This window comes from Leopardus geoffroyi, chromosome C3 (assembly GCF_018350155.1).
Source record: "Leopardus geoffroyi isolate Oge1 chromosome C3, O.geoffroyi_Oge1_pat1.0, whole genome shotgun sequence".
In the NCBI taxonomy this organism is placed as follows: Eukaryota; Metazoa; Chordata; class Mammalia; order Carnivora; family Felidae; genus Leopardus; species Leopardus geoffroyi.
Window position 1 is genome coordinate 90,271,370 of NC_059338.1, and position 27,755 is coordinate 90,299,124.

The 27,755-nt window shown below is 41.6% G+C and overlaps 2 protein-coding genes across 4 annotated transcripts in view; both read left to right on the forward strand.

Annotated features, from left to right (window-relative positions):
* Positions 1–1,220: 1,220 nt before the first annotated feature.
* DSCC1 (DNA replication and sister chromatid cohesion 1) lies at positions 1,221–19,188 on the forward strand. Of its 2 annotated transcripts, XM_045453812.1 has the most exons (9): positions 1,221–1,767; positions 4,201–4,369; positions 7,006–7,140; positions 9,970–10,060; positions 11,204–11,342; positions 11,819–11,871; positions 12,292–12,446; positions 14,730–14,878; positions 18,090–19,188. In XM_045453812.1, exons 1-9 carry the CDS (start codon positions 1,592–1,594, stop codon positions 18,196–18,198), a joined length of 1,176 nt encoding a protein of 391 aa, XP_045309768.1. In that variant the 5' UTR covers positions 1,221–1,591; the 3' UTR covers positions 18,199–19,188. The 2 variants fall into 2 exon arrangements, with proteins under 2 accessions (XP_045309768.1, XP_045309769.1); XM_045453813.1 differs by lacking the exons at positions 11,204–11,342; positions 11,819–11,871.
* A 365-nt stretch (positions 19,189–19,553) lies between these two features.
* TAF2 (TATA-box binding protein associated factor 2) overlaps positions 19,554–27,755 on the forward strand; it is a 95,851-nt gene continuing 87,649 nt past the window's right edge. For both annotated transcript variants that reach the window (XM_045453814.1, XM_045453816.1), the window contains exons 1-2: positions 19,554–19,933; positions 20,657–20,711. In XM_045453814.1, the coding sequence (XP_045309770.1) occupies positions 19,851–19,933; positions 20,657–20,711 (138 nt within the window). In that variant the 5' untranslated portion in view covers positions 19,554–19,850. The remainder of the gene's footprint in view (positions 19,934–20,656; positions 20,712–27,755) is intronic.

A 27,755-nucleotide genomic window follows, 5' to 3' on the forward strand; every position in this document is an offset into this window, starting at 1 on the left:
CATTAACAAAAGGCTGCCATTTATTAAATACCACCTGCTTGTCATACATGTTAGAATGTAGGTATTATTATCTTCTTTTTACAGATAAGGAAGTTGGAATGAGAGAAATTAAATGAACTGCTCTAGGTCACAAAGCTAGTGGGAACTGGGTTGAGATTTCACAGGAGGCTGGTCTGATATAAATATCAGCATTCTTCTTCCACTAAGCTGCTTCCAGTTAATAGAGCACCTGCAATGGTTGATTCTCTTCCAATTCATACGTCTCATCAGGCAACCGTCTTCATACCCAGCATTTTTCTCCACCATAGTCCTTACACGTTCAGGTGTATTAAAAAAAAGGTCAGTGAAGAAGTAGGTCATAGGAACCAACTTTCTACCACCAACAAAAGCACCACCCAATGCCCCTGGCATGCCCTACTCTGTAGTTTCCTATAATTTCACCCAGAAGTTGAAAGAAAATGCCTGCTCATTTCCTTTGAATTCAACCTCTCACTCACCTGCCCATCTACTCACCCACCCACCTCTTTTTTACTTTGACCAAGTGGAATGTTCCTTCCAGGCAGACTCAGCTCTCATGGGCAGCAAGAATCCCAGACAGACTGCAGGATCCCTGGGAGAGTTCACATCAGGCTCTTAGAAGCTATTAATGCACGGACGTATACGGATGAGCCTCTCTCTTGAAACTTTGTATTCATTCAGGCCACTGTAAAATTTGGCCCAGAAGACACCTTAGAGAAAGCTGAGTGAGCAGTTTGCACATCCTGCCGTGGCGAGTTTGTCGGTCTCCCCAGGAGACTGAAGGCTCTTTCCACCCTAGGAAAGTTGCTCTGCTCTGGACACGGGCCTCTGCCCCTCTCCTGACACCCAGCTCACACTAGGCACTCAATGAAGGGATGGATCTAGTCCAAGCCACTGTCTCCCAGATATGACGGTCCCCAGGCCCACAGGAGAGAGATTCCTTTTCCAATTCTACCAGGGCCTCGCTCCTGCTCCAAAGTGTTTGCATAAAACCCGGCTGCTTATTTTTAGAGACAGAGCAGACCGCGCTGGAATCAGACTTTACTACCTCCTGCTGTAACACCGCGGCCAAGGAGCTGGCCTCATTTGCAAAATGGGGCGAAAAACGGACCACCTTAAAGGGTTGGAGCGAAGGATTTAGAAAATTATGCGCGTAGAGTGCTTATCACAAGGCCCGGCCCTGGCGGAAAACTGGACTGTTTCGCCGGCGAGGAAGTGGGGGTGCTGACGGGAAACCGGCGGAGGAGCAGCGGAAGGGGTGGGCGAGGGCTCAGCGTGGCGCCCCGCGGGGTGGCAGCGCAGCTCCTGCGAGGTCCCGCCGAAGCCGCCCCGCGGCCCGAGTTCTGCCTCCGGTGAGCGGCCGCGGCGGAGATCGCGCAGCAAAGGCCTTTGGACCCTCCGAAGGCACGCTCCGCCCCGGAAACACGCCCCCTGCCGCCTTGGCGCGCTTTTGAAAGTCTCTTCCCTCGCCCTGGTACGTTTCGCCGGCTCCCGGCTGCTCGCCGAGCGGGTGCTCTCGAGCGCGCCCACAGGGCCCTCCGGGACGCGGTGGGAGCCCCGAGGCCGCACAGCGATGAGGACCCGCGAGGAGGTGGACGCGACGCTCCAGATCGCCAAGCTGAATGCGGCCGAGCTGCTGCCGGCCGTGCACTGCCTGGGCTTCGGCCCCGGGGCCGGCGCCGCCGCCGGTGACTTCTGCCTGCTGGAGCTGGAGCCCTCGCTGTGCCAGCAGCTGGAAGCCGGGCACAGGTGAGCCGCCAGCCGCCGTCCCTTTGCCCCGCGGGGAAGCGCAGGACCGGGAAACCGGGCCGCAAGGTGCATTGATTTGAGCAGGGGGCTGGCCGCTGCCCGGATGCCTGGTCCCCAGCGCGCTGCCTGTTTCCGAGGAGTCCGCACCTACATTTAGCTGGACTGAGGTGATGCTACAGGACTGTTCCATCTGATCTGGGAGGCCTGCGTCCGCGGAAACCAATCAGGAAACATAACCTCAGTGACGTTTTGCAGACCTTCACAGTGATGCCGGGAAGTGCATTGAACCCTTCGCCATTCTAGCTTAAAATCCAGGGCTACTGTCTAATATTTATAGAGTTCTCCTTGCCTTCTACTTATATTCATTTCGAGACAATCGGTAGGACTGTAGAGAGTAAGCTGAAAAACGTTTTACCGAGTTGCTAATTGTGAGAGGCCCTCCAAAAACAGACCTGCTTGGGGTCGTTTAGTGGGAATCTGAAGCTGTTTCTGATTTTGGGTCAGCTACACATTTGCCGCAAAACCATGGGTTAAAAAACACAGTCCAGGGAGGAGTCTAGAGAATCATTCTCTCAAATGTGTGCCCTCCAGCTCCTGGAAATTAGGAGTTAGGGCTCTGGTTTGTTTCTTTTCTACACCACCCTTCTCCCAACACCTGTATTTTATTAGGTAGTTTGTTCTCTTGTAGATTCCTTTAAATTGAACTCCTCAAGATTCCAGTTTTCATATTTACTCATCTGGCAGTATTATAGTTAACTGGCCAGCCTCCAGCTGCTAGCCACAAAGTATCTTTAAGGGAACAGGAGCCTCACTTCTTGGTTTTCATCCCCACTGAGTTCTTGGCGAGCTAAGAAGGAACTTCAGGTGTGTGGACCTTCTTTTTATCCAGTTATTGTTCATCCACCTGGCAATCCAGAATGACCCAGAAATATGTGTTGTGAAAACATTTTTGCCAAGGACGAATAGTTGTTTTAAACAAAATATTGAGGCCTGGATAGTGCAATGTAGAAGTAGATGTTGAAGAGTGGGTACTTGGGACTCTTAAGTGTTATTAGCACTGGGAAGCTAAAAAAAAGAAAAAAAAACATGCATTCTTTTCACTTAAACTGAGTCTTTGTTTTAAAAAGTGCTTACGCATTCTTCTATTTCAGGTTTTATTTTTGTTATTTCTTTAAAAGAAGTGAATAGGGGCGCCTGGGTGGCGCAGTCGGTTAAGCGTCCGACTTCAGCCAGGTCACGATCTCGTGGCCCGTGAGTTCGAGCCCCGCGTCAGGCTCTGGGCTGATGGCTCAGAGCCTGGAGCCTGTTTCCGATTCTGTGTCTCCCTCTCTCTCTGCCCCTCCCCCGTTCATGCTCTGTCTCTCTCTGTCCCAAAAATAAATAAACGTTGAAAAAAAAAATTTTTTTTTAAAAATAAAAGAAGTGAATAGTGTACAGGAGGGTTAAATGTTTTATAGACAAATCTGCTAGGAACTGCTCCCTTGCTGTCAACCCCATCATCTTTTTTTAAAGATTTAAAAAAATGTTTATTTATTTGAGAGAGAGAGAGAGAGATGGGACAGAGAAAGAGGAGAGAGGGAATCTCAAGCAATTTATCCTGACGTGATAAACTGAGCCGAAATCAAGAATCAGATGCTGAGCCACTGAGCCACCCAGGTGCCCCCCCATCTCCATCTTTAGTGTTTCCTCTTCTTCCTCACCTCTGCCCTTCCTCTCTTCTTTCTTCTTGCTCCTTTCCCCCTGTGAGCCTTTGTCAGAGCTTTACTGAAGTTTGTAAACCTATCTGTTTTATATTTTTTCATTCAGCGTTGCATCTCTTTTCATAAAGTCCCAGTATCTTTGCAACAAGAGCTGATGGGTAGGCTAGGATGTGTCCTTTGATTGTTAGGGGATACTCAGAACAAAACAAGAAGAACCACTCCTAGGTGGATACCAGGACCACCAGGTGATGATGATCATCTGGGAGCTTGTTAGAAATGCAGAATCCTGGGTCCTGTCCCAGGCCTGCAGATTGAGATTGTTTTTTTAAGAAGATTTTCTAAGATGCAGTGCATAGGTTTGAGAAGTACTGCTTTAAGGTGGTTTAGGAAATTGACGTTGTGACTGAAGCTACTGGGTGCTTTGTCTTGTGCTTTTCCAAGCAGTTTGCCTGAAGATGTCATGTGGTAACATTTGGACTCTTGGCCTCTTTGGATCTTTCTTGCAGGTTGAATTATTTTTCCTTGGTGAGGCCACCTGGTGCCCCTCTGTCTCTCAACTGGTTCTGCCATTGCTCTGTGGAGCCCAGTATTATGTGAGGGTGGTGAGAACAGGGGCTAGACACAGCCTCAAGACTTAATTTTAAATTCTACAGGCCTAGAGGCCTTCTTTATAATGAAGATATCCATTGGTGACTCAACAAACCATGTATTTTCTCTTCCCGTTTTCCTGCAGTCTTGTGATTCGTGGTGATAAAGATGAGCAGGCTGTGCTGTGCAGTAAAGACAAAACATATGACTTGAAAATAGCAGACACTTCCAATATGTTGCTTTTCATTCCTGGTTGTAAAACTCCTGACCAGCTGAAGGCGGAAGAAACACATTGTAACATTATTCATACTGAGGTACTGTTATTTGTGTTCTAATTTATATTTGAATCACAACACATGTGCTAATATTGCCTTTAATTAAAATCTTTAGGTGTGAAATGCATAATCACAGGGAACCTGAAAGGTTCTCTAATGAGATTTAAAATTTCTTGGCATCATTGCTTGTTTGGAGTCTCGTGAGGTTGTCTTTATTTTCCCTATTTGGTGTTTAAGTCCTAGACAAGTTGACCATGCCTGTCTGTGACATAGAAAGTTTGTTATGAGGTGACGTATTCCAAGCGTTTTTACTTACTTTTAGTAAGCCTTGCTGTATGTATGTTTTGAAAGAAGACTCCCTCAAACCACAACTAGCACCTTAAGTAATATTTATGAGGCAGAGAAATGAAGAAATTGGTGTTTTTGAGGCAAGTGTGCATGTCTCTCACCTTTGAAGTCCATTTAGTTCATTACTACCTCTAGCCCTGTATGACAAAGTCTTAATTATTATGGAGGCTACTTGTGGCAGATGCCACATAGAAGTCTCTGTCCCGGTTAGCTTATTACACATGTTGTGATCAAAACACAACCCTTAATTCTCTCAGAATGATTTTAGGCCAACTACTGCCTTAGAAATAGAATTGGAATAGAAATAAGGGAAAATATTGGGAGATCTCTGACCCACGATGTTGCTAGAACAAAAGAAATTCAGGTAAATTTTGTATTTTGGTTTTTTTCGGGGAGGGGGAGGGTCTTTTAATGGTAATCAACTAGAAACATGGGCAGTTTAATCTTTTTTAGACCACGTTACTTTCTCATCGGTTACCTGTTCTGTTGGTGTTTTTGCGGGCTGTAAAAATACGGGAGTACCTTTGAGCTCTCCTTATGGGAATTGTGTGCACTGAGACTGGGCAAAGCTTAACAAAGTTCTACCGACTAAAGTGTTTTTTTTTTTTTTTAATTTTTAATTTAATTTTATTTATTTTTGAGAGAAAGAGAGAGACAGAGCGTGATCGGGGGAGGGACAGAGAGAGAGGGAGACGCAGAATCCGAGGCAGGCTCCAGGCTCTGAGCTGTCAGCACAGAGCCCGATTCGGGGCTCGAACTCATGAACTGTGAGAGCATGACCTGAGCCGAAGTCGGACGCTCAACCAACCGGGCCTCCCAGGTGCCCCACCAACTGAAGTTTTAATCTGAGGTTGCACTTCAGATGTCTGAAAGGGCTAGATAAGGAACGCGCATGCGCAAAGCAGGCTGTTGTTGCTACATAGGGACCCCAGTCTCAGCGGGGAATAGAGGATGGTGGAGCCTGTGGCAAATTGAAGAGCACAGGTCCCACGTAGGTGGGCAGCCACAGCTTGGCCTTGTGGGAAAGCAAGCCCAGAACTGCCAAATCTTCCGATTTCTTGTTTTCAAGTAAACCTTGACATTTAAATCCTGGGGCAAAATCTAATTTGTCCACACTGGCAACTAATTTAAAATCTGTGCTAATCCTCACTTCCCCACAACACAAAGCACATGCCAACAGCTGTGCTTTGGATAGAGCCTGAAGGCTGTGAGTTTGTGGACACGGATGAAATCAGTCTTTTTGGTTTGCTCCTCACCCTCCTCTTTTGGAGTCCTCAGATTTATCAGCATCATCAGCTGGTCTGGGCCGTGTCTTTTGTCAGTCAAGCCTTGTACGAGCTTGAAGGGAGAAGCATTCCCTGACCTTCCATTTCCGAGTCAGAAGGCACTCCATATGTAATCCAGTTCAGCATTTTTTCCTTATTTTGTGTGAACCACTTACTGGGCACCTACTAAGTGCCACACACTGGCAAGTCCCGGAAGGTAGAGAGGGATAACAGATAACGTATCATTTAGCCACTGTCAGCTGGGTTTCTTAGAGTCATAAGCCTCTCACTAATTTCAACAGTCAAGTAAGGAATTAGCTGCAATTCTAAATAGTAAGAAGTTCTTACAGTGAAAAGAAGTGTCTCATCCTTAACTTTCTGCCACATTTTGACACCATGAACAACACAGAACAAGGATGCTCCCTCTCGCCTTTCACATCCCTTCATTATCTGAACACTGTGATCATGTCTCTTCCTTGTTCTCCGTTTTCCTGCCTAAAAAGACTCGTTTTCTGTTGTTTCCATCAGGTTTGCAGAACAGTCACCATCCTGGTCATTCTTTTCCAGGCACACCCTAGTTCTCAGAACACGCTAGAGATATGGAGTTCGGTGATTGGTTCTATGTTGGCAGTTTTTAAATTTTTTTTTAATGTTCATTTATTTTTGAAAGAGACAGAGAGAGACACAGTGTGAGCAGGGAAGGGGCAGAGAGAGAGGGAGACACAGAATCTGAAGCAGGCTCCAGGCTCTGAGCTGTCAGCACAGAGCCCCATGTGGGGCTTGAACTCACGACCTGTGAGATCTTGACCTGAGCCGAAGTCAGACGCTTAACCAACTAAGCCATCCAGGCACCCTGGTGGTGTCTTTTTAATTGGGGTTTGGAAAGATGTTTCCTGAAGATACCCATCCATTTGCAAAGATGACTGGAGGGTACCTTCTCAACAGAAAGCAGAATGCTCGGCTCTCTTGTTTTCTTAGACAGCAGATGAGTTGGTTGAGATTTGTGTGAAATTTTCGTTTAGAATAGCCCCTGAAAGGCTATAATATATTTATACTTTCTAGATCTTTGGTTTTTCTAATAACTATTGGGAATTAAGAAGATGCAGACCTAAATTAAAGAAGCTGAAGAAACTTTTGATGGAAGATGCCTATGAAGGACCTGACAGTCAAAAAGAGAAGGATTCAAATCATTCAAAAGTAAGACTTATTTTCATTCTTTTTTAATTGAAAAATAGAATTTTAATTGAAAAATAGTAATTAGAGGTACTTAATGGTGACATTCTTATTTTTAATGTTTGTATTATGAAAATTTCAAATACACGCCAAAGCAGAAAGACCCCATATATTTATCACTCAGTTGAACATTTATCAGCGTTTTGTCAATCTTGTTTCTCCTGTCCCCCTGCTGCTTCCTACCTTTTTTTTTTTTTTTACTTCTTTTTCTGGAGTATTTAGAAAAAAAAATTTTTTTTAATGTTAAATTTGAGAGAGAGAGAGAAGGGAAGGGGAAGAGAGAGAGGGAGACAAAGAATCTGAAGCAGGCTCCAGGCTCCGAGCTGCCAGCCCAGAGCCCGACATGGGGCTCGAACTCATGGGCCGCAAGATCGTGACCTGAACTGAAATCGGATGTTTAACCAACTGAGCCATCCAGTGACCCCTTTCTGGAGTATTTTAAAGCAAATCCTAGATATCATGGTGGCTACATAGCTAAAAGCTCTGCGTGTTCCTAACTATGAAATACGTTTTTTAGAAGTTAAATTAATTTTTATTTAATTAAAAATTATAATTAGGAGCTCTTCAGAAAAAAAGGCATTATGAAAATGGAAAGTATTCTTATTCTATTATGAGAATTAACTAATTCCTAGAAGTATGGAAAAATATTTATAAGCCAAGTAAAGAAATGTTCAAGTTCTTGATGTAGTTCAATATCATAACTGTACTGGCATTTTGAAGGCTGTATTTACATTACTTCTCTTTTTCTCCATTGACATTTTTTTTTTGGTAACCACTTTATTGAGATACAATTTGTATACCAGACAGTTCACTCATTCAGTGGTTTTAGTACGTTCACAGAGTTGTATGGTCATCACCATGATGAAGTTTAGGACATTTTTATCACCCCAAGGAAACCCTATATTCCTTAACTGTTGTCTTCTAAACTTATCTTTCCCTGCTTCCCTCTCCCACCCAGCCCCTAGCAACCACTAATCTTTCAGTCTCTTGATTTACCTCTTTTGGGCATTTTATATGAATAGAATCGTATAATATATGACCTTTTCTGATTGGCTTTCTTTTCTTTCTTTTTTTTTTTTTCTTCCTGACTTGGCATATTTTCAAGGTTCATTCATGTTGCAGCATATATTAGTAGTTTATTTCTCTTTATACTCCATTTTATGGATATACCACATTTTGTTTAGTCATTCCTCAGCTGATGGACATTTGGGTAGTTTCCATATTTTATTATGAATGATACTTTTGTGAACATTCATATACAAGTTTCTAGGGGACCTGTGTTTTCCTTTATCTTGGTTATATACATAAGAGTGGAATTAATGGGTCATATTGTAACTCTTTGTAACTTTTTGAGGACTTGTCAGACTGTTTTCCAAAGTGGCTGCACCATTTTGCATTCCCATTGTATGGGGTCTCCAATTTCTCCACATCCTTGACAACACTTGTTATTATTTGTCTTTTTCGTATCAATACCAGTGGCTTTGAATTGGTATCATTGTGGGTTTTTTTTTTATTTTTTTTTAACGTTTTTTAAATTTTATTTTTGAGAGAGACAGAGACAGAGTGCGAGCTGGGGCGGGGCAGAGAGAGAGGGAGACACAGAATCCGAAGCAGGCTCCAGGCTCTGAGCTGTCAGCACAGAGCCCGACATGGGGCTCGAACCCACGAACCGTGAGACCATGACCTGAGCTGAAATCGGCCACTTAACAGACCGAGCCACCCAGGCACCCCTGTATCATTGTGGTTTTGATGTACCTTTCCCTAATGACTGGTGATGTTGACCATCTTTTTATGTACTTCTTGACTATTTGTATTTCACTGAAAAAATGTCTATTCAGGAACTCCTTTGCCCAATTTTTAATTGGATTATTTGTCTTTTTATTACTGACTTGTAGGAGACTTCTTTATATAATCTAATTACAAAGTTCCTTATCAGAAATATAATTTGCTTAGGGACACCTGGGTGGCTTAGTCAGTTAAACCTTTGACTCTTGATTTTGGCTCAGGAGCCCCACGTCAGGTTCCCTGCTGACAGCACAGAGCCTTCTTGGGATTCTCTCTCTCCCTCTCTCTCTTTGCCCCTCCCTGGTTCATGCATACACACGCAAGCACCCTCTCTCTCTCAGAATAAATAAACATTAAAAAAAAAAAATGTTTATCTTTTCTCCCATTTTGTGGGTTATTTTCGTACTTTTGATTTTTTTAAAAAATTGTGATAGACGTAGGATAAAATTTACAGTTTTACACGTTTTTATGTGTATAGTTTTGTGGCGTTAAGTACATTCACATTGTTCTGTAACCATGACCACCATGCATCATCCATAGAAACCTTTCACGTTCCCAATATGGGACGTTCCCAATATGCCCATCAAACGCTAACTCCCCAGTATTCCCTGCCTCCCAGCCTCTGGCAACTACTACCCTACTTTTCATCTCTATGAATTTGACTATTCTAAATATCCCATACAGGTGGAATCCTGTAATATTTGTCCTTTTGTGTTGATGATATTTTGAAGTACAGTTTTGCATTTTGATGAAGTCCAATTTATGTTTTTTTCTTTTGTCGCTTGTGTTTTTGGTATTGTATCTAAGCAACGTATTGCTAAATCCAACATCATGAAGATTTTCTTCTAAGATTTCATGTAGTAATCACTATACATTAAAAAGAGAAATTAAGGCTAAATTTTGCCTTAATCTGTTCTGTGTATTTATTCCCCCAAATTTCGTAAGTCTTAAGAAAATATTCTTCAAAGCCTTTAAAATGTTTTTTGGTTTTTTATTTTCTTGTTTCAGTACACAACTGAAGATTTGCTTAATCAAATTCAGGCAAGTGAGGAAGAAATAATGGCCCAATTACAAGTTCTAAATGCCTGTGAGATTGAAGGTAACATTACTTACTGTGATTATTCATAAGAATGGAATTGGGCATCATGTGTGAGAGAGATTTATGGCCATCTTGATCCTGTTGCACACTATTTAATTTTATTTTGGGCTTGAAGATGATGATATTTATATTTTTGGGGGTGGGGTCGAGGCTGTGTGACCTTTACCTGAGGAGGTCAACCGTGACCAGTGACTCCAACCATTCCTTACAGGGCTTTTCCTTGAAGTGCATTTGGTCCTAAGCATTGGAAATAAAGTTTTTAATGATGAATGCCTGCTGTTAACTACCATGGTAAATGGGTACCAGGAGTGTTGAGGTTAGAAACCAATGGATTTTAATGCAGCCCTGTGTATTAGTCATTTCTTGCCTGGGGATGGGTAAGATTTTGGTATGTGTCAAGGGGTGCATAGATTATTCCTAGCATTGTTTCTGAGATTGACATCACACATTCCCTTTTCTAATGTTGCCTTGATTCTTTCGGAATAGCAATAGTAACATTCTTCCTTGGAAATGGTGGATTTGTGCTTGATTTGTTTCTCCAGGGATCGTGGTAGAGCCTTCGATTATAAGATAGCATTTCATGATCTTTTACCAGAATAGGGAGAGGTATCTTGATGCCCTGATTTTATCTTGCCACTGGTTCACATTGTACCTCTGAGTCTATTGACTCTTGAGTGACCTAGGCTTCTTTATGAGCACGAGAACACTTCTGCAAGACGGCTGGGATGAGAATTAGAACCATGGCAGTGCCCCACAGCGGAGTTCAGTGTGTGGGATATCAAACCTACAGTCTTCACCTCCTTTGTATGACGTTCTAATGAAATCACTATTCCAGCTACAGGTTTCCACATTTCCATTTAGATTGACAAGATTATTCTGAGATAATTGAGTGTTAAAGTACATGAAAAAAATCAGTGTTAGTCCTATGTAAGGTACTTTTTAGAAACTGCTTGGTTTCTCTCAAGACACAATTCATAATAATTAGGAGAAAAGCATAAAAAGAAGCATTGCTTATAAAGAAAGCTAAGACTTTAGTGTCTCTTTTTTTGTACCGGGCAAGAGCATGCTGCTTCTTTATCGATCATTTAGCCAATTAATTTGCTTAAGATGTTCTTTGGTAAAGATTACATTTGGAATTTGTAGGTTATTGGAGGATTCTTGACTTTGATTATGAGATGAAACTTCTGAATCACATAACTCAGCTTGTGGATTCTGAATCTTGGTCTTTTGGTAAAGTTCCTTTGAATATGTGCCTTCAGGAACTTGGGCCATTGGAGCCAGAGTAAGTATTTTAATCGCTGTCCCTCCACATTTCCTTTAAGGAAAGAAAATTATTTTTCAGGGTGGCACTAAACCCAGGGCATAGGCTATTTATAACTGGATATCATATAGACATTTAAAAAATATATAACCAGGAAGAGCTTAGGAATTTTGGTCGCTAGGCTAAGTAAATGTGCATCATCTCTGTTTTTTTTCCTGACATAAAAAATGTAAAGAAATAATTCTATTTAAGCTATCTTATGATAATAAGTGTAGGCTCACATAATTCATGTAAGAATGTTCAGCATGGGCCTGGCACATAATGGCTTCCTGTTATTTCTTAGTTAGTTCCTAGTGTAAAATTTTATGTGGCAATCAAAATCACTTAAAATTTCAGATCTCAAATGTATATATTAAGATTTTAGTTAGGAAAGGTGTTTAAGATATAATGCATAAAAATGTGATAACTTTTCAAATGAGTATTTTTAAATTTTTCAGGGAAATGATTGAACACTGTCTTAAATGTTATGGAAAGAAATATATAGAGGAAGGTAAGATTTGGAAAGTATCTTAACTTGTGTGTGTTTAAAGTTGGTGTAGGTTCACCTGGGTGGCTCAGTTGGTTAAGCATCCAACTTCGGCTCAGGTCATGATCTTGTGGTTCGTGGGTTCGAGCCCTGCGTCGGGCTCTGTGCTGACATCTTGGAGCCTGGAGCCTGCTTCGGATTCTGTGTCTCCTTCTCTCTCTGCCCCTCCCCACTCACGCTCTGTCTCTCTCAAAAATAAATGAACATTAAAAAAAAATGTTTAAAGTTGGTATGCCTTTCTAAAGCATGTGCCTGTTAAAAAGAACAACTCCGTGGGCTTGTGAGTTGTATATAATTTTTTTCTGAGAAATTGCATTGAGGAAAAGGAAATGTTAGTAGCGCTTTGAATTGTCAGCATGAAACCATCTGATCCCTTTTCCTTAGGTGAAGTTTATTTTGAATTGAGCGCTGATAAAATATGCAGAGCAACAGCACAGATGCTACTTCAGAATGCAGTGAAATTTAATCTGGCTGAGTTTCAAGAAGTGTGGCAACAGAGTGTTCCTGAAGGAATGATAACCATGCTTGATCAACTTAAGGTAAGGGAGCAGTCGTGCTTGCTTCCATAACTCACCAGCTTATCGTTAACTGTTGGGTGAAATGAAATTTGTATTGCAACTGAGTTTGGAGCCACTTCATCTTCCCAGTCACCATTTCCGCTAGGAGCACACCGTGCATTCAGTCCGTCACTGGCTTTAGAACACTTCTGTCACCTCAGTGAGAACCCTCAAGCCCGTGTATGGTTAAGCCTGCTTCCCACCCGGTGTATCTCATCTTTTTGCATCATCTTCATAATCTTCCCCGTAGCTTCATCTCTTCCCGCTTCTCTCCTGCTCACTGCATAGCAGCCTTCTTGCAGGTTTTCAAGATCACCAAGTTGTCCTACCTTAGAACCTTTACATAAGGCTTTTTGTTCTAGAATGGCCTTTGTCATTTCGCCTTGCCACCTCCTATTTATCTTTGAGTCACTTCATCAAGGAGGCTTCCCTTTACTCTAAAAAAAATGCCTCCTATTTTACTCGGCCATAGCACCCTGTGTTTTTCCTTCATGGTACTTACTGCTTAGCCCTGGGAAAATGTTTAATTGTGTGGGTTTCCTACTCTCTACTTAGATAGAATTTCGTTCACTGTTGCTTATCAGTACATAGCATACTACCTGGTATGTAGCATATGCTCAGTAAATTTTTTTTTTTTAATTTTTTTTTTTAATGTTTATTTATTTTTGAGACAGAGAGAGACAGAGCATGAATGGGGGAGGGTCAGAGAGAGAGGGAGACACAGAATCCAAAACAGGCTCCAGGCTCTGAGCTGTCAGCACAGAGCCCGACGTGGGGCTCGAACTCACAGACCGCAAGATCATGACCTGAGCCGAAGTCGGCCGCTTAACCGACTGAGCCACCCAGGCGCCCCAGTAAATATTTGTTAAATCATGAAAGGATTTGCTGGGTATTTACAGAGTTCCTTTTATGTCTAGACACCATGCTAGATGCTGAGGGGAAAAACATCACACAACGGGCCATCAAGGTTCTAAGCCTGGGGTCTGGCAATGGGGGGGTGCACATCACCTGTATAAATCTCTTCTAATAATGTAGAGTGATCTGTGTCATGGGAAGGACGTGTACACGATGTTATGGGAGCAAAGAAAAGGGACTTATTCACCTGCCTGGTCAATCAGAGATGATTTTCTGAAGGAATGGCTGTTTTAGCCGCTGGGTTTGAAAGAATGAACTGTTAACTCTCAAGATGAAAGGGCAGAGATGAGGATCCAGGATAGCATGTTCCAAGGCGTGGAGGGACACAAATTGGGGCACTGTTAGTATGAAGAAGAGTTAAAGTAGAAGTTGCTGGTGAGTCAGTGAGGGACACTATGGTCTGTGCTAAGGAATTTCAGCCCTATTTAGTAAGCTCTTCTGGGGCCCTTTAGTGACATCAAAAGAACTATCTGATGAATTTTGCCTTTTGGGAAGAACACTGACCTTGAAGATGGTTGGATGGAAGGTTGGCTAGATTGTGAAAAAGGAGAACTATCCAGGCTCTCTATACTTAAGTACTCCTGAGAAAGTACTGACTAAAGAACTAGGTGATGGAGCATCGATAGAGAAATGTTGAGGCCTTAAAATCTGTAGGATTAAGTGACCACTTAGGTATGGGGTTTGAATAATGGAATCTAGGATAATGCCCAGGTCTCCTCATGTCCTAGGATAATGGGACTAGACCAGGTTTGGGTGACAAACACAATGAGTTCATAGATAGGTTTGGATAGAGTTCTTGTGTCTGGAAGGGAGATTTGGGTTGAAGATATATATATATATATACACACACATACCATCTAGCAAGTAAGTGGTGCTTATAGTTATGGGTTTAGTTGAGGTTGGTTGAGCCACCCAGGACAGTGACAGTGAGACAAGTCGAGGGGTCAGGGTAGAGGCCCAAGGAACTGCAACATTGAGGTAGGAGGAAGATGAGATGGTGATGTCAGAGGTAGGATCAACATGAATAAAGAAAACAGGGCTAGCAAGATGAATCCAAGAAAGGGCCCACTGGATTTGTCAAGGACACGTTATTGGTAACCTCGAACTAGAGCTATCCTGATAAATTGTGCAGTAGGAGCCAATAAATTGCAGAAGGGAAAAGGAGAATTCACTGTTTAATGGAGGTGGTTTTGTGAAAAAGGCTATTGAAGGTCTCTCTGTAGTTTGTGTGTTTCACATAACTGACATTTTAAATGGCTTGGGCTCCGGTGAACCTAAAGGTAAAAATGAGTTATATTTAAACATTAGACCATCATTTTAACTGCCCTTTTTCGTTTCATTTTTTCATAGGGTTTAGCCTTGGTGGATAGACAGTCAAGACCAGAAATCATATTTTTGCTAAAAGTAGATGATCTACCTGAGGATAATCAAGAACGTTTTAATAGTCTATTCTCTCTACGGGAAAAGTGGACAGAAGAAGATATTGCTCCATATATTCAGTAAGTCGTTTGCCAAAATGGATTGTCTTCTCTGTTGTTCTCCACAACTTCCAATCCTGGGGGTGGAGAACGTGTTGTCTTTCATCCTCATCCTGCCTCTAAAACGACTTCTCTGCCCTCCTCCCTGCAAAACTGCAGCTCTTAGAGGAATAGTAAGGCTATGTACCCCACTATGACTCTCTGACTGGCACCTCCTCTCTTTCCTGCTGCTTTGCTTTAACATCTTGGTAGATGCCAGATTGCAGGGAGAATGATTAGCTCTTTAGTCACTGTTTACAGAACCTCAAGTGCACTAACGTTACCACCTCTTTACTTCTTACCTCTCATGTCCTCTCCCCTCTTTCCCCAGGTTGGATTTCCTGGTCCGGATCTCTAGCTTCTACTGTGTGTGCTTTTCTCCTATTGCCCTCTCTCCTCCTCTTGTCATACCTCTCTGGCAAAAATCTGCAAAGATTAAACCCAACTTTCTGCTTCCTCTATGCCTCTACCTGGGCAAGTGGAATTTCCTGGAGAAAAAGACACAATGGAAGTTGCCAGTCTTACTTAAGAGCTTACGTGGTACTTGGCAGAGTTCTTGGCAAGGCACCGTTTCCTTATGAGACTTTTCTACCCTTGGAGCCCACTTTTCATACTTTTGCTTTTTGCATCATCAATACCTCCTTTTTCCTCTTCACCCTCAGCTTGTGACCTCATTTCTTGAGAAAATAGAAACAGATGACAAAAGACAAGGACAACCTCTTTCCTACTGCCAAACCTGCCAGCCTCTGTGTGTGTTGTGTCTGCATACACTTCCTTTGCAGTCCCTCGTCTACAATGCATGAACCGTCCCAGCTCCTAAGGCCAATCCTCCTTCTGCACTAGATCCATCCCTCTGGCCTCATTAAAGACGTATATCCTCTACTTATCCTTTTCCCCCTTGTGTTATTCATGTCTCCCTACCTGCTGGATTATTCCCACCAATATATGGTATGCTGTAGTATTGCTCATCTTAAAAAACAACAACAACCTACCGGACCCCATGCCCTCTGCTCTCCTTCACAAGAAACTCCTTTTAAAAGTACTCATTTATATTACTTCGTCTCTGGGGCGCCTGGGTGGCTCAGTTGGTTAAGCATCTGACTTCGGCTGAGGTCACGATCTCGCAGTTCACGAGTTCAAGCCCCACCTTGGGCTCTGTGCTGACAGCTCAGAGCCTGGAGCCTGCTTTGGATTCTGTGTCTCCCTCTCTTTCTGGCCCTCCCCCACTTGTGCTCTGTCTCTCTGTCTCTCTCTGTCTCATAAATAAAAACACTAAAAAAACCTTTATATTACTTTGGCTCCCATTCTTTCCTTAAGCTGATGGCATCTTAACCTGATGGCATCCATTTGTCTACATTCAGTGGTCAGTTGTCTTGTTTCTTGGCCTCTTAGCACTGTTTGACACTGTGCAACTGCTTTCTACTTGAAACACGCTGGTTTTTTCCCTTCTCTCCCAAGGTAATTCTTTTTCTCTCTTTTGCTGATGTCTCCCTGTTCTTCCCAATCTTTAAATGGAGTGTTCTAGGACTCCATTCTTGGCCATCTTTTCTTCTATGTTTTTTCCTTGGTGCCCTCATCTAGGCTTGAATTTAAATTTAAAGACTTCCTAATTTTATCTTCACACTTGATCTTTTCTCTGAGCTCTAGTTTCTCTTATCTAGCTGCCTAATGAACATTTCCACTTGGATATCTAAGAGGAATTTTAACTTGCCATGCTCACAACAGAGCTGTCCTGACCCCATCTTCCACATCTCAGTTAACAGCACTACCATTAATCCACTTAAGTGAGAAGTCCAGCTGTCATTTTCTTCCCTCACCCCCTGGTTCAAGCTATGAGCAAATCCTAATGGAGCATCTAGTACCTGCCTCTGAATTGGTCTCCCTACTTCCACTTTTCCTCTTCCCCTCTCCTCCTTTTCAAACTTTTTATTTTAGAAAACTTTAAACATTCAAAAGTGACAATATAACATAATGAACCCTCCCTCTACTCATCACTCAGCTTCCATAATCCACTCATTGCCTCCATTAGTTACAACTCAGATCACATTCTGTTTTTCCATTCATTAAAACCCTCCTAGGGACTTCCCTTTATACTTAGAATGAAATCACAGTTGCTTTCCATGTTCTTTAAGGCCCTGTATGATCTTGCCCTTGCTTCCTTCTCCAGCTCATGTTCTTTTATTCTTCCTTCCCTTCATGTGTTCCAGTCATAGCCTTCTCCTCTTTGGGGTACAGAAAAGGAAGCTAAAGTTGAGGGAGGGTAGGTAACCCAGGCAAGCACACATAGGTAGCCTATAATGCAGGGTCTCTGTGTCTAGATCTCCCTATATCACATGGCTTATATTTCTAATGTGGAGGCTGTGTGATAGAATGGGGGGGGAGAAAAAAAGGACTCAGAAGCCATGCAGACCTGGCAGCAAAATTTGGTTCCATCCTTGGCTGCCTGAGCTAGTTTCCTCATATCTAAATTTTTTTTTTTTACATTTATTTATTTTTGAGAGAGAGAGCGTGCACGCGCACACAAGTGGGGGAGGGGCAGAGAGAGAAGGAGACACTATCCGAAGCAGGCTCCAAGCTGTCAACACAGAGCCTGATGCGGGATTCGAACTCACAAACCTCAAGATCATGACCTGAGCCGAAGTCAGACGCTTAACTGACTGAACCACCCAGGGCCCCTAGTTTCCTCATATCTAATGTGGGGTTAAATAATAAATTACTTTTACTCTTTCTGTGAAGGTTAAATGAGATAATACATGTAATGTACCTAGTTCAATTAAGGCTTAGTAACCACTCCCTACCCTGTCTCTCCCACAAACACACATTCTTTCTTTCTTTTTTTTTTTTTTTTTTTTAATTTTTTTTAACATTTTATTTTCTTTTTTTGAGAGGGAGAGAGAGAGACAGAGCATGAGCAGGGCGGGGCAGAGAGATAGGGAGACAGATTCCAAAGCAGGCTCCAGGATCTGAGCTGTCAGCACAGAACCCGATGTGGGGCTTGAACCCATGAACGTGAGATCATGACCTGAGTCGAAGTTAGACTCTCAACCGAGCCACCCATGTACTCCTCACATACACACATTCTTATGCTTGTTGGAAAGATGGATTTAGATGAGAGAGAAATAACTAGCACTGTGAATATTATGTTATGTTCCCTAATATGTTCATGCTATTAATTTATTTTTTGTTTCCACAGAGATTTGTGTGGAGAGAAGCAAACCATAGGTACATTACTCACGAAATATTCTCGCTCTTCAATACAAAATGGTGTTAAAGTTTATAACTCAAGAAGACCCATTTCTTAAAAGAACAACAGTCTTTCTTTGGGACTAAAGTTGCTTCATAAAGTTGATGGATATAAGAAAAAGATTCTTTCATGTATTTGTGTTCCAGACTTTAAAGAACATACTGCCTTGAGGCATTTTTCTCCTCATTCCTAAGCATGTTGCAACTACTGCTCTTTTTGCCCTTAAATGTAATAGGAAATTTCCGTATCTTTCAAGTTCTGTTTGCATTATGCATACAGTGTAAAGGACAAAAGAGAGTAGTGTTTACTATATTTAGAATACCTAAGGAGTCTACACATTTTTATTTATAGAAAAAGAGTTTTGTCTTTTTTTATATTTGAAATTGCATTTAATTAGGATTTGATATTCTAATCATTAACAAATTTAAAGGCTTTTTCAAAGAACTAAATAGTAATAGTTTCCTGGAAGAGAAATTTATTCAGTTAAATGTCATTTATCAAGGGATTTCTCCTCTACTTTCAACATTCCACCAGAACAGGGAGTCGCTGGATGTTCTGTTATCTACATTAGTTGTTTTCATTGATGAAATTGGCTTGGTAATAGCTCCTGTGTTGCCTGGCTGGTATAGACATATACTTTGGGATGAAATGGATTTGATATTCAATCTTTTGTGAAGAATGCTAATAGAGCAGTTTATAATCCTATAATGGGTAAAACTGACACAGCTAATACTAGAAAACGCCAGGTAATTTCTAGTTGGTTTTGGAATGCTTGATAAAGTTTGTTTATAGCTTTATTTTCCTAATTTGTATTCATTTACACCAAAGTTCAAATTAACTTTTCCTTAGCTAATAAACTTGTCACCAGGACAGTTTGAGGGGTTAGGCCAAAGTTAAATCTGATCCAAGGGTAAAAAAAATGTTAACCTACAATTACCTGAGATTTAACTGTTACAGAAATTTACAATTGTTCTATTCTCTTGTACATGAACTGCAAGTTACTGATGGCTTCAAAATATTTGTCTTTCCAATAAATGTTTTATTATCAGTGTGCATTATTATTTTTTAAAGTACTGAGGCAACAGTACCTAGTAAGGACTGTGGAGTTTGAGTTAGACTACCTGGGGTCTAATTACACGTTTTCCAGCCCAAATAAGCTGGGCCCAGTGAGTTCATGCTGTCTGTTCGGACCCCCCCACTCCTGGTGTATCCCTGGCTACTAACACCCCCACCAACCTCCTATCCCGTTCTTCGCAAGCCACTATATATTTGTGTCGTGTTTCCTAAATTTTAACAGTTCCCACCCACAGAATATATATGGTCAAAGAGGCGAAACCCTCTAGCGCTATCGTGCAAGCCCCGCCCTCTGACCCAAAGCTTCCGGCTTCCGCCCGCGCCGCCGTTCCACTTCCGCTGACTCTAGAGGTTAGAGGTGACAGGCAAGATGTCGGCTGACGGTGGCTTTGAGCGGTTGCTGAGAGGAGCATCTTCGTGACAAGCTCGGCGGAGGGGGCTGAAAGGAGCCGGATCGAGGGAGCGAGTTCGAGGCGGCGGCAGATTGGACGGGGCCGGGTGTGGGCGCCGAGGGAGCCCTGGCCGCTGGGCATGACTGTCGGGAGCGAGGGGGAGCGAGGAGTGGGAGGTGCCGGAGGCCGGTAATACCCCGCAGCCCCCGGGAAACCGGGGAGCCAAGCTCGGTGGGAGCGCTTCATGCCGCCAACTGGTTTAGAGCCCTCCAGAATGAACAGGAAGAAAGGAGACAAGGGCTTTGAAAGCCCAAGGCCATATAAATTATAAGTATTTTTTCATCTTCCTTTCCTCTTCTAGCTTTTGTTTTTATTAATTATACTTGGTGATTGCTTGAAACTGCCTTTGTGAGCCTGGGAAATCTAGTAGGAAACTAGAACCGACTTACAGTGATGGAAATGGTGTTTGTTGGATATCGTGTATGGTTTTGAATGACAGGGTTTTTCAACAAATTTAATGTCCTTTGCTGGTTAATAGGTAGTTTTTTTTCATATATATATGTGTATATATATGTGTGTATGTATATATACATACACGCACACATATTTTTTTTAATCTGTTTATTTTGAGGGAGAGAGAACACGAGCAGGGGTGGGGGGGGGGGAGAGAGAGAGAGAGAGAGAATGAGAGAGAATCCCAAGCAGGCTCAGCGCTGTCAGCACAGAGCCCCACGGTGGGACTCAGTGTCAGGAACCGTGAGATCATGACCTGAGCTGAAATTAGGAGTATGACGATTAACCGATTGAGCCACCCAGGGGCCCTGATTGTGTTTTTCTTAAAGTACCTTGCTGTCTTTTTTTTCCAGAGAAATCTTTTTCCATTTGTTTTGCTCAGTTTAAAACATGCAATTACCTTAATTTGCAGGATTTTAAATGGAAAAATTAAGTATTGTGAGCTGCTTATTCCTTGTTTATACTTGAATAGGCTTATGCTTTCATTTACTAAAAGTACTTTTTTTTTTTTTTTTTTTTTTTTTTTTTTTAATATACAACCCATCAGGTCGTCTGCATCAACAACATAAACTTTCAGAGAAAATCTGTTGTGGTGAGTATGTTCTCAACAATTATAAGCAGTAACAAGTCACCTTTACAATATTTAGAAACTTTCACTTCCAGATAACTGTGTTTCAAGAGTAGGTGAGATTTGGGATTCAGATATGTATGACTCCAAGGTGAATAGCCTTGCTGCTATACTGGCTGCCTTCTCAATTCTTCTTTCTTTCTTTCTTCCTTCCTTTCTTTTTTCTTTTTTTTTTTTTTTGTTTCTGGGTTAATATTTTATTCCATTTAATCAGTTGTGGAATGTGAAAGTCTGTATCACCAAGCATTTTAGAATTGTGAAAGAAACAAGTATAAGCCCATAGTGAAATTTCTTCTGTGAAAAAAAAATTAAGGTTAGGGCTCTCATTGACTTGACTTGGCTGCTAGGAGGCCAGCTTTGTTTTCTAATTCTTGGCTGACTTGGTTTAGGTGGATTACTTTGTAAAGTTTTAGATAAGGTGTTTGATACATATAGATTGCATATATATCCTTGGAATATAGAAGTCTTTGGCTACCTAAGTGCTTAATTTGGGGGGACTTGTATTAAATAGAATCTTAGCTGTTTTTATTTATTGTTTGGAGGTGTGTGTGATGGCATGAAATTCCCCCCCAGATGTTATCCGTGTATTCATATGTTTACTTAAGATGAGCTATATAGTTAAAAAAATGGAACCTCTTCATAGGAATCATAGAATCCTTAAAGGTTCATTAAGTCCCATGTCCTCAAAGAAATTTCTCAATCAGTATTCCTTACATATGATAACAGCTGACCATTGCACAATGTAGGGGTTGGCGTCCCAACCCTCCGCACATTAAAAAATATGGGTATACCTTTTGACTTTTCAAAAACTTAGCTACTAATAGCCTGCTGTTGACCAGAAGTGTTACCGATAACATGAAGTCCATTACTGCATAATTGGTATGCTTATTATATACTGTGTTTTTATAATAAATACTGAGAAAGAACATGTTATTAAGAAAATCATAAGGAAGAGAAAATACGTTTACAGCACTGCACTGTATTTAACAGGACAAAATCCATATATAGGTGGGCCTCTACAGTTCAAACCTGTGTTCAAGGGTCAATTGTATTTACCTTGTACTTCACAGAAGGGTACTTTAGGTGTGTTGTGTTGTATGAATTGGGTAGGGAAGATAGGAGAATTAGGGAGTTTAGTTAAGAAGTTATTGTCATATTCTTACAATGAAGCCCTGAAGGAAAATAACAATAGTGAAAGTGGTATAGAAATAGAGTTGATATGGTTGACTGAATTATAGTGAACATTTATTGAGTATATACTATGTTTGAGACTGTTGTAAGGTTTTATGTGTATGACCTCACTTAATCTTCACAATAACCCCCTGAAATAGATACTATTTTACCTTTATTTTTATAGTTCAAGCAGCTGAAAGATTTCAGACTAAGTAACTTTCTTCAGGGTGTAAAGTTAGCAAGTGATTGAGCCATTTAAAAAAATTTTCTTTTTTTTAAAATATTTATTTGGTTTTGAGAGACACAGAGTGAACGGGGGAGGGGTAGAGAGGAAGGGAGACACGGAATCCGAAGCCGACTGCAGGCTCTGAGCTGTCAGCGCAGAACCCAACTTGGGGCTCAGACTCATGAGCCGTGAGATCATGACCTGAGCTGAAGTGGATGCTTGACTGACTGAGTCACCCAGGCACCCCCATTTTTTAATTATAGATGATCTAAGAGTCACCTGCAGCTCCTTTCTGTCATTGTTTCCCCTTTCAACCTCCTCTGCCCCTGCCAAATTGAGAGATGGAAAGGAATCGCAGATAACTTTTACTGAGAATGTTAGGAAGGAGTTGTGAATGATTTTTGGGTTTCCCACTAGAAAAATTGGTTGGATGGTGTATGGATTAAGGTCCCAGAAGGAAATAAGCAGCATATTCACGTAGGTTGAGGGAAAGTAGAAGAAGACTATTTAGAAGACACAGGGTTAAGAGAAACCAAGAGATGGTAGGGCACACTAGGTTAGCAACAAGGAATAGTTATTACTTCTAAACCTGAAAGAACAAAGGAAGGAAGAAGTTACTAGAAACTATAGTAGTTGTCAGAGTGACCTTATAGGAGGTGTGGTCTTTGGTAGAAGAATGAAGCTACTGCCTCCCTTAGCTGGATAGGGAGGAACCTGGAGGGATAAATGTAATGGGCTCACTTTCCTTCCCCTCTCCAATTTTCTCCTTGTGCTTCCCCTTTGACCACCCCAACCAGAAGCTGAAGGGCTGGTGCCCAGTTAATGCAACTCCTGGGGTGTATAGTGTATTAGGAGGGGCAAAAGGAGAATATCTAGAATAGTCTACCCGTTTTGCCCCCAAGCCATCCTTGTTTTTTGTTGAGAAGAAAAGCTAGTGTTCCCAACACAGGGGACTTAACGAAGTCTTATCTGCTATTGCAGAGGTTGGCAATGGCCAGCTACCTATTTTTGTAACAAATTTTATTTGAGCATAGCCACACCCATTTATTTATATATTGTCTAAAGTGCTTTGGAGCTACACTGGCGGAGTTGAGTACCTGTGACAGAGACTGTGTGGCCTGCAAAATCTACTTACTATCTGACCCTTTAAGAAAAAGTTTGCCAATCCCTCACCTAATGAATTCACATGAGGATATGGTAACTCATCTCTACTCCCATGTAAGGTATTAGATATCACCAGTAGCTTTCGTACAAACTAGTGGAAAGAAAAGTGGGTAAGAGAATGTGAAACTTAATTGCTAGAGCCACTGTTTTCTTTAGCAGGTGTCAAGGCCAAAGTTGATATAGACCGCTGTGTTACTCTTCCACCTATTCCATTTTTCCTTTTTCTTCTGCCAACATTTCTGTTGGTCTGACCTAGACCTTCATTCCTGTAGGATCTGCATCCTTGCTTGTCCTGTCTTTTTTGGGTTCTTACAGTTTTCCGTTGATTAGTGCTATTGGCCAAGTGACCCTGACATGCATTCTGTGAATCTCTGTGAACCGCAGATATAATTATTGTCCTTACTGTATAGCAGAACCTTAGTTCCTGTTTGGTAATTGAGTTTAGTCATTCCAGTCAGTATAGTGACCCTCTCTCTGTTGGTTCCATAACATGAGGAACCTAACGTGGCCAAGTGACAGTGTCAGTTTCCAAATGGAACCATGATTATATGCCCTGGTGGATGCATTTTTCTGTTGGCCAAACATACCGAACCGAACACAAGGTTACAAAGATAGCAAAAATTCCTTCCGTGGTTTTTTTGATGCAATAGTGAGAATAGTCACTCCAATTTTTACCTTTTGGTTCGCAGATCTATTTTGGCTTTGGAGAGATGTCTCTATATATATATGGTACACTAGTTAAGACAGCATCCTGTTGTAGGTCTCTGAGTTGGTGCTGTAATTAAGCCTACAGCAGTTGATCATGCCAGTCCTTCTGGATAATTGGGTACAAGATAAAACTAGTAAATTGTGTATATAAGAACCCATAACCACACTTTCCTATACACTAAGTTGGAGGTATGTATGAGATAATACAATGATATATAAGATTTTCTGTAAGTATGTTGTAGTTAGGGAAGGAAAATCTAGAATATGTGTCTGTTCTTGTAAGGGCATATCATGTTCTTGATATGAGCTGTCTGATGTAGTCATTCTATCAAGTGATTAACTGGTCCTTCTAGTACCATATTGGATGCTTAGTATGATCCTCTACTACTGGTAGTGGGCACTCAGCAGTGGTGGTAGTCAGATCATCTTTGGTGTGTATGTCGGCGGGGGGAAGACCATGTTGTTGGGCTCATGCATAGCCTCCATTCTGCCTCCGTGTATATCGAGCAGGGTGTCTAGGGAAAGAATCTTTGAGATCTATTTCATCTTGCCAGTTGGTTTTTGAGGGTCCTTTCTGCCATAGATGCCCTCTGATGGCCATTTATGTGATAATAACACAGATATTTTCACATTATACTTGTTCTGAGAAATCCATTAATACACGTCTTCTACCATCTTCTATTTTCAGTCTTTTAAGTTTGTTCTTACCAGGTTCCTAACCATCCTATTAGCAATTGCCCATGGATCAGTGTAGTTGTGTACTTTAGGTCATCTCTACTACAAAGAGTGTACAGCCAGACGTATTTCCCAACGTTCTGTCTGCTGTAGGACTTTCTTCCACTGTCTCCCAGGGTCACACTTCAGTGGTATTCTTTTTTTTTTTTTTTTTTTTTTAATGTTTATTTATTTTGGAGGGACAGGAGACAGCACAAGAAGGGGAGGAGCAGAGCGAGAGAGACACAGAATCTGAAGCAGGCTCTAGACTCTGAGCTGTCAGCACAGAGCCCAATGTGGGGCTCAAACTCACGGACTGAGAGATCATGACCTGAGCTGAAGTTGGACACCTAACCGACTGAGCCACCCAGGTGCCCCAACTTCAGTGGCATTCTGATGGCAGCTTCCACCCACTTCCAGCTGGTCCTAGCATCCTGTGAGCTTATTCATAATTCAGGCTTGTGCTTTGTTCTGTTCTGTTAACTGAACAAGAGGAACTCTCCTTGAGGCCCGAGATGGAAATTGAAAGAGAGGTAGAGAAGCAGTGGAAGAAGTATTAATGGATTCCGAGCACCTGCTCATGCTGTTGCCTGTACTTTATGACCCTGGTTGGGTCTGGTTCAGATGTGTTGTCTTTTTAAAAGTGGACAACTGCTGCACATGCCCACTTTTGTTTTTCAGAGCTTTATATTACACTCAATCTCATCACGGTCATTTCAGGTAACATAGTCGTTAGGAGTCCCATGGTCATGTTTGAATTTCTACTGAAGGGTCTAGAAGCAAACCAGTAGTTGCTTTGCAAATGGAATATAGTTGGTGACAGGAGAGGTTGTGGTTTTCCTCTCAGACCTCAAGAATTTGCACTGCCATTGTATTGGAAAAAGCCGAGTCTGTACGGCATCTCTATCTGCAATGGGCATTTCAAATACCATAGGATCTGCTGAGTCATAAAGCCCAAATAGCAGGGCAGCTTGAACCACAATCTGGACCTGCTGCAGAACGTTTTCTTGGTCTGGACCCCTCTCAAAGCTGACAGTGTAATAGGTTGCCTGGAAAGCGGAATGCCCAAATGTATATATTGCCTCCAGAATTCAAAGAAGCCCACCAAGTTTTTTGTCCCTTCCTGAGCAGTTTTTTGTACCTTGCTGAGCAGTACAGAATGAAACAACTTATTTTTCATTTGGAAGGAGTATTTTTATATGCCTTAGAATACTGGAACCTTAGAAGCTTTGTTAACGTGACAGGCTCCTGAACTTTAACGGGATTTAACCTGTGCCACCCTTGTTTTTATTAAAATATTTGGAGAATTCCTTTCCCTTCCCAACAGGTCATGTTAGCATAATGTTGTCAATATAATATACTAGTATAATGCTTTATGGGCTATCTTGGAAGCAAGGTACTTTTGGACTATGTTTTGATTGAGCAGGAGAGTTGGTATAGTTTTTAGTTATTAGGTGACAGTGAAGGCATTCTGATGTTTTGAAGGCAATCTGTGATTTTTTTTTCCTGATAAAAATTCTTTGGGAAAAAAACATTTGTTTGATAATTAGCTATGATACTAGTTACCAAGAGCTATGCTGATTTGCTGTATAAAAATACTATATCTATAACTGGTTTAGATTGACAGATTTGTGATAATTCACCATCATTCTTTGAAACCTTGACTTTTGCATTGGCCAAATAAGTTAAGATGTAGTAAGCATCTTCCAAATATTAGAGGGCACTAATCTCTGCAGTTCCTCAAGGGATGTCTAGGACTGGTGGAGTAAGCATGAGTCCTACTCTGAAATAGCCTTGGACTGTTATCCCCTTTAGTACTTGACCTCCAAAGACTTCCAGTATGACTACCAGACCGTGGTAGGGTTTTGGGACTCCAGGGATTGTCAGTTCAGAATCAAGATAAGACAACGCCAGAATAAGGGCAAAAAGTAGTTTATTTGAGTGTGATGTAGATCTCAAGATTTTAAAGTATATGTCAGACTTGAACATGTTTATAGGCATAGGAAAAAAATCCTGTACTAATAGGATAGGGTAGTTAATAGAGCGGGATTTTTGAGAATACTGCGGAGTATGGCCCCCAGTGGATGGCTGACTTTTGAACAGTTAGGGAAAGATATATACATGTAGCTGGAAGGCAAGAGAATTGATACTTGGCAGAACAGTGGTTGAAATTAAGGATCTGCAGTAAATGGAAAAGAAAGTGCTGTAAAAATGCCAGAAGGACTGTAGTAAGAAACTGGAGGAGGTCCAGGAATAGGACTTCATGTGGTTGAACAGGAAGACTGAGAAGTAATAAGAGGGGCAGAAGGATAAGCATTGTGGACACTCAAGTTTAAAATGTCAGCTTGGGAGTAATTCTGGGCAGTGATGATGTATCTTTGGAATGTAATCTTGATTGCTATCCTGTAATAGAAGTAAAGATTGTAGGAATTAAGGTCAAGGAACTTTGAAGCAGGGTTACTGTATGGATCAGATATATCTACATTCAGATCACTTAGAGTTATGGTAGAGATGGGTTAGAAAAGTTGCATATGAGCCTTCAGTGAATGTTGGGGAATTTGGGAGGTAGTAATGAAGAGGAATAGACGCTTGTGGATCTGTATGGTATGACTAAAGGAAAAAGAAATACAAAAGAATGATAACATTTCTTAGATGTCCACTATGATTTTAAGTGTTTTCCATGTATTGCTCAGTTGTCTTACCACCAAAAGGTAGGTACTGTCATTATTCTTGTTTTATAGAGGAGGAAATAGACACTGAGAGCTAGAGTAAGTAACTTGAGATCATACACTCACTAAGTGGTAGAGCTTGGAATTGAATGCAGACAGTTTACCTCCAGAACACATACTTTTTTTTTTTTTTTTTTTTTTTTTAGTTTAGGGATAGAGAGTGAGCGAGAGAGAGGGGCAGAGGAAGAAAGAGTGAATCCCAACGCAGGGCTCTAGACCCTAGACTTGGACTCAACCAACTGAGCCACCCAGGCACCCCGTAAACCATGTATTTAATAATGACATACTGCCCTT

What these genes read in the sequence shown, in the direction of transcription:
- DSCC1 (XM_045453812.1), top strand. Translation starts at nt 1,592, where the DNA reads ATGAGGACCCGCGAGGAGGTGGACGCGACGCTCCAGATCGCCAAGCTG. An exon ending in AGGATTCAAATCATTCAAAA is followed by an intron (nt 7,141 to 9,969) that starts GTAAGACTTATT and finishes TTCTTGTTTCAG; the next exon opens with TACACAACTGAAGATTTGCT. An exon ending in CCATGCTTGATCAACTTAAG is followed by an intron (nt 12,447 to 14,729) that starts GTAAGGGAGCAG and finishes ATTTTTTCATAG; the next exon opens with GGTTTAGCCTTGGTGGATAG.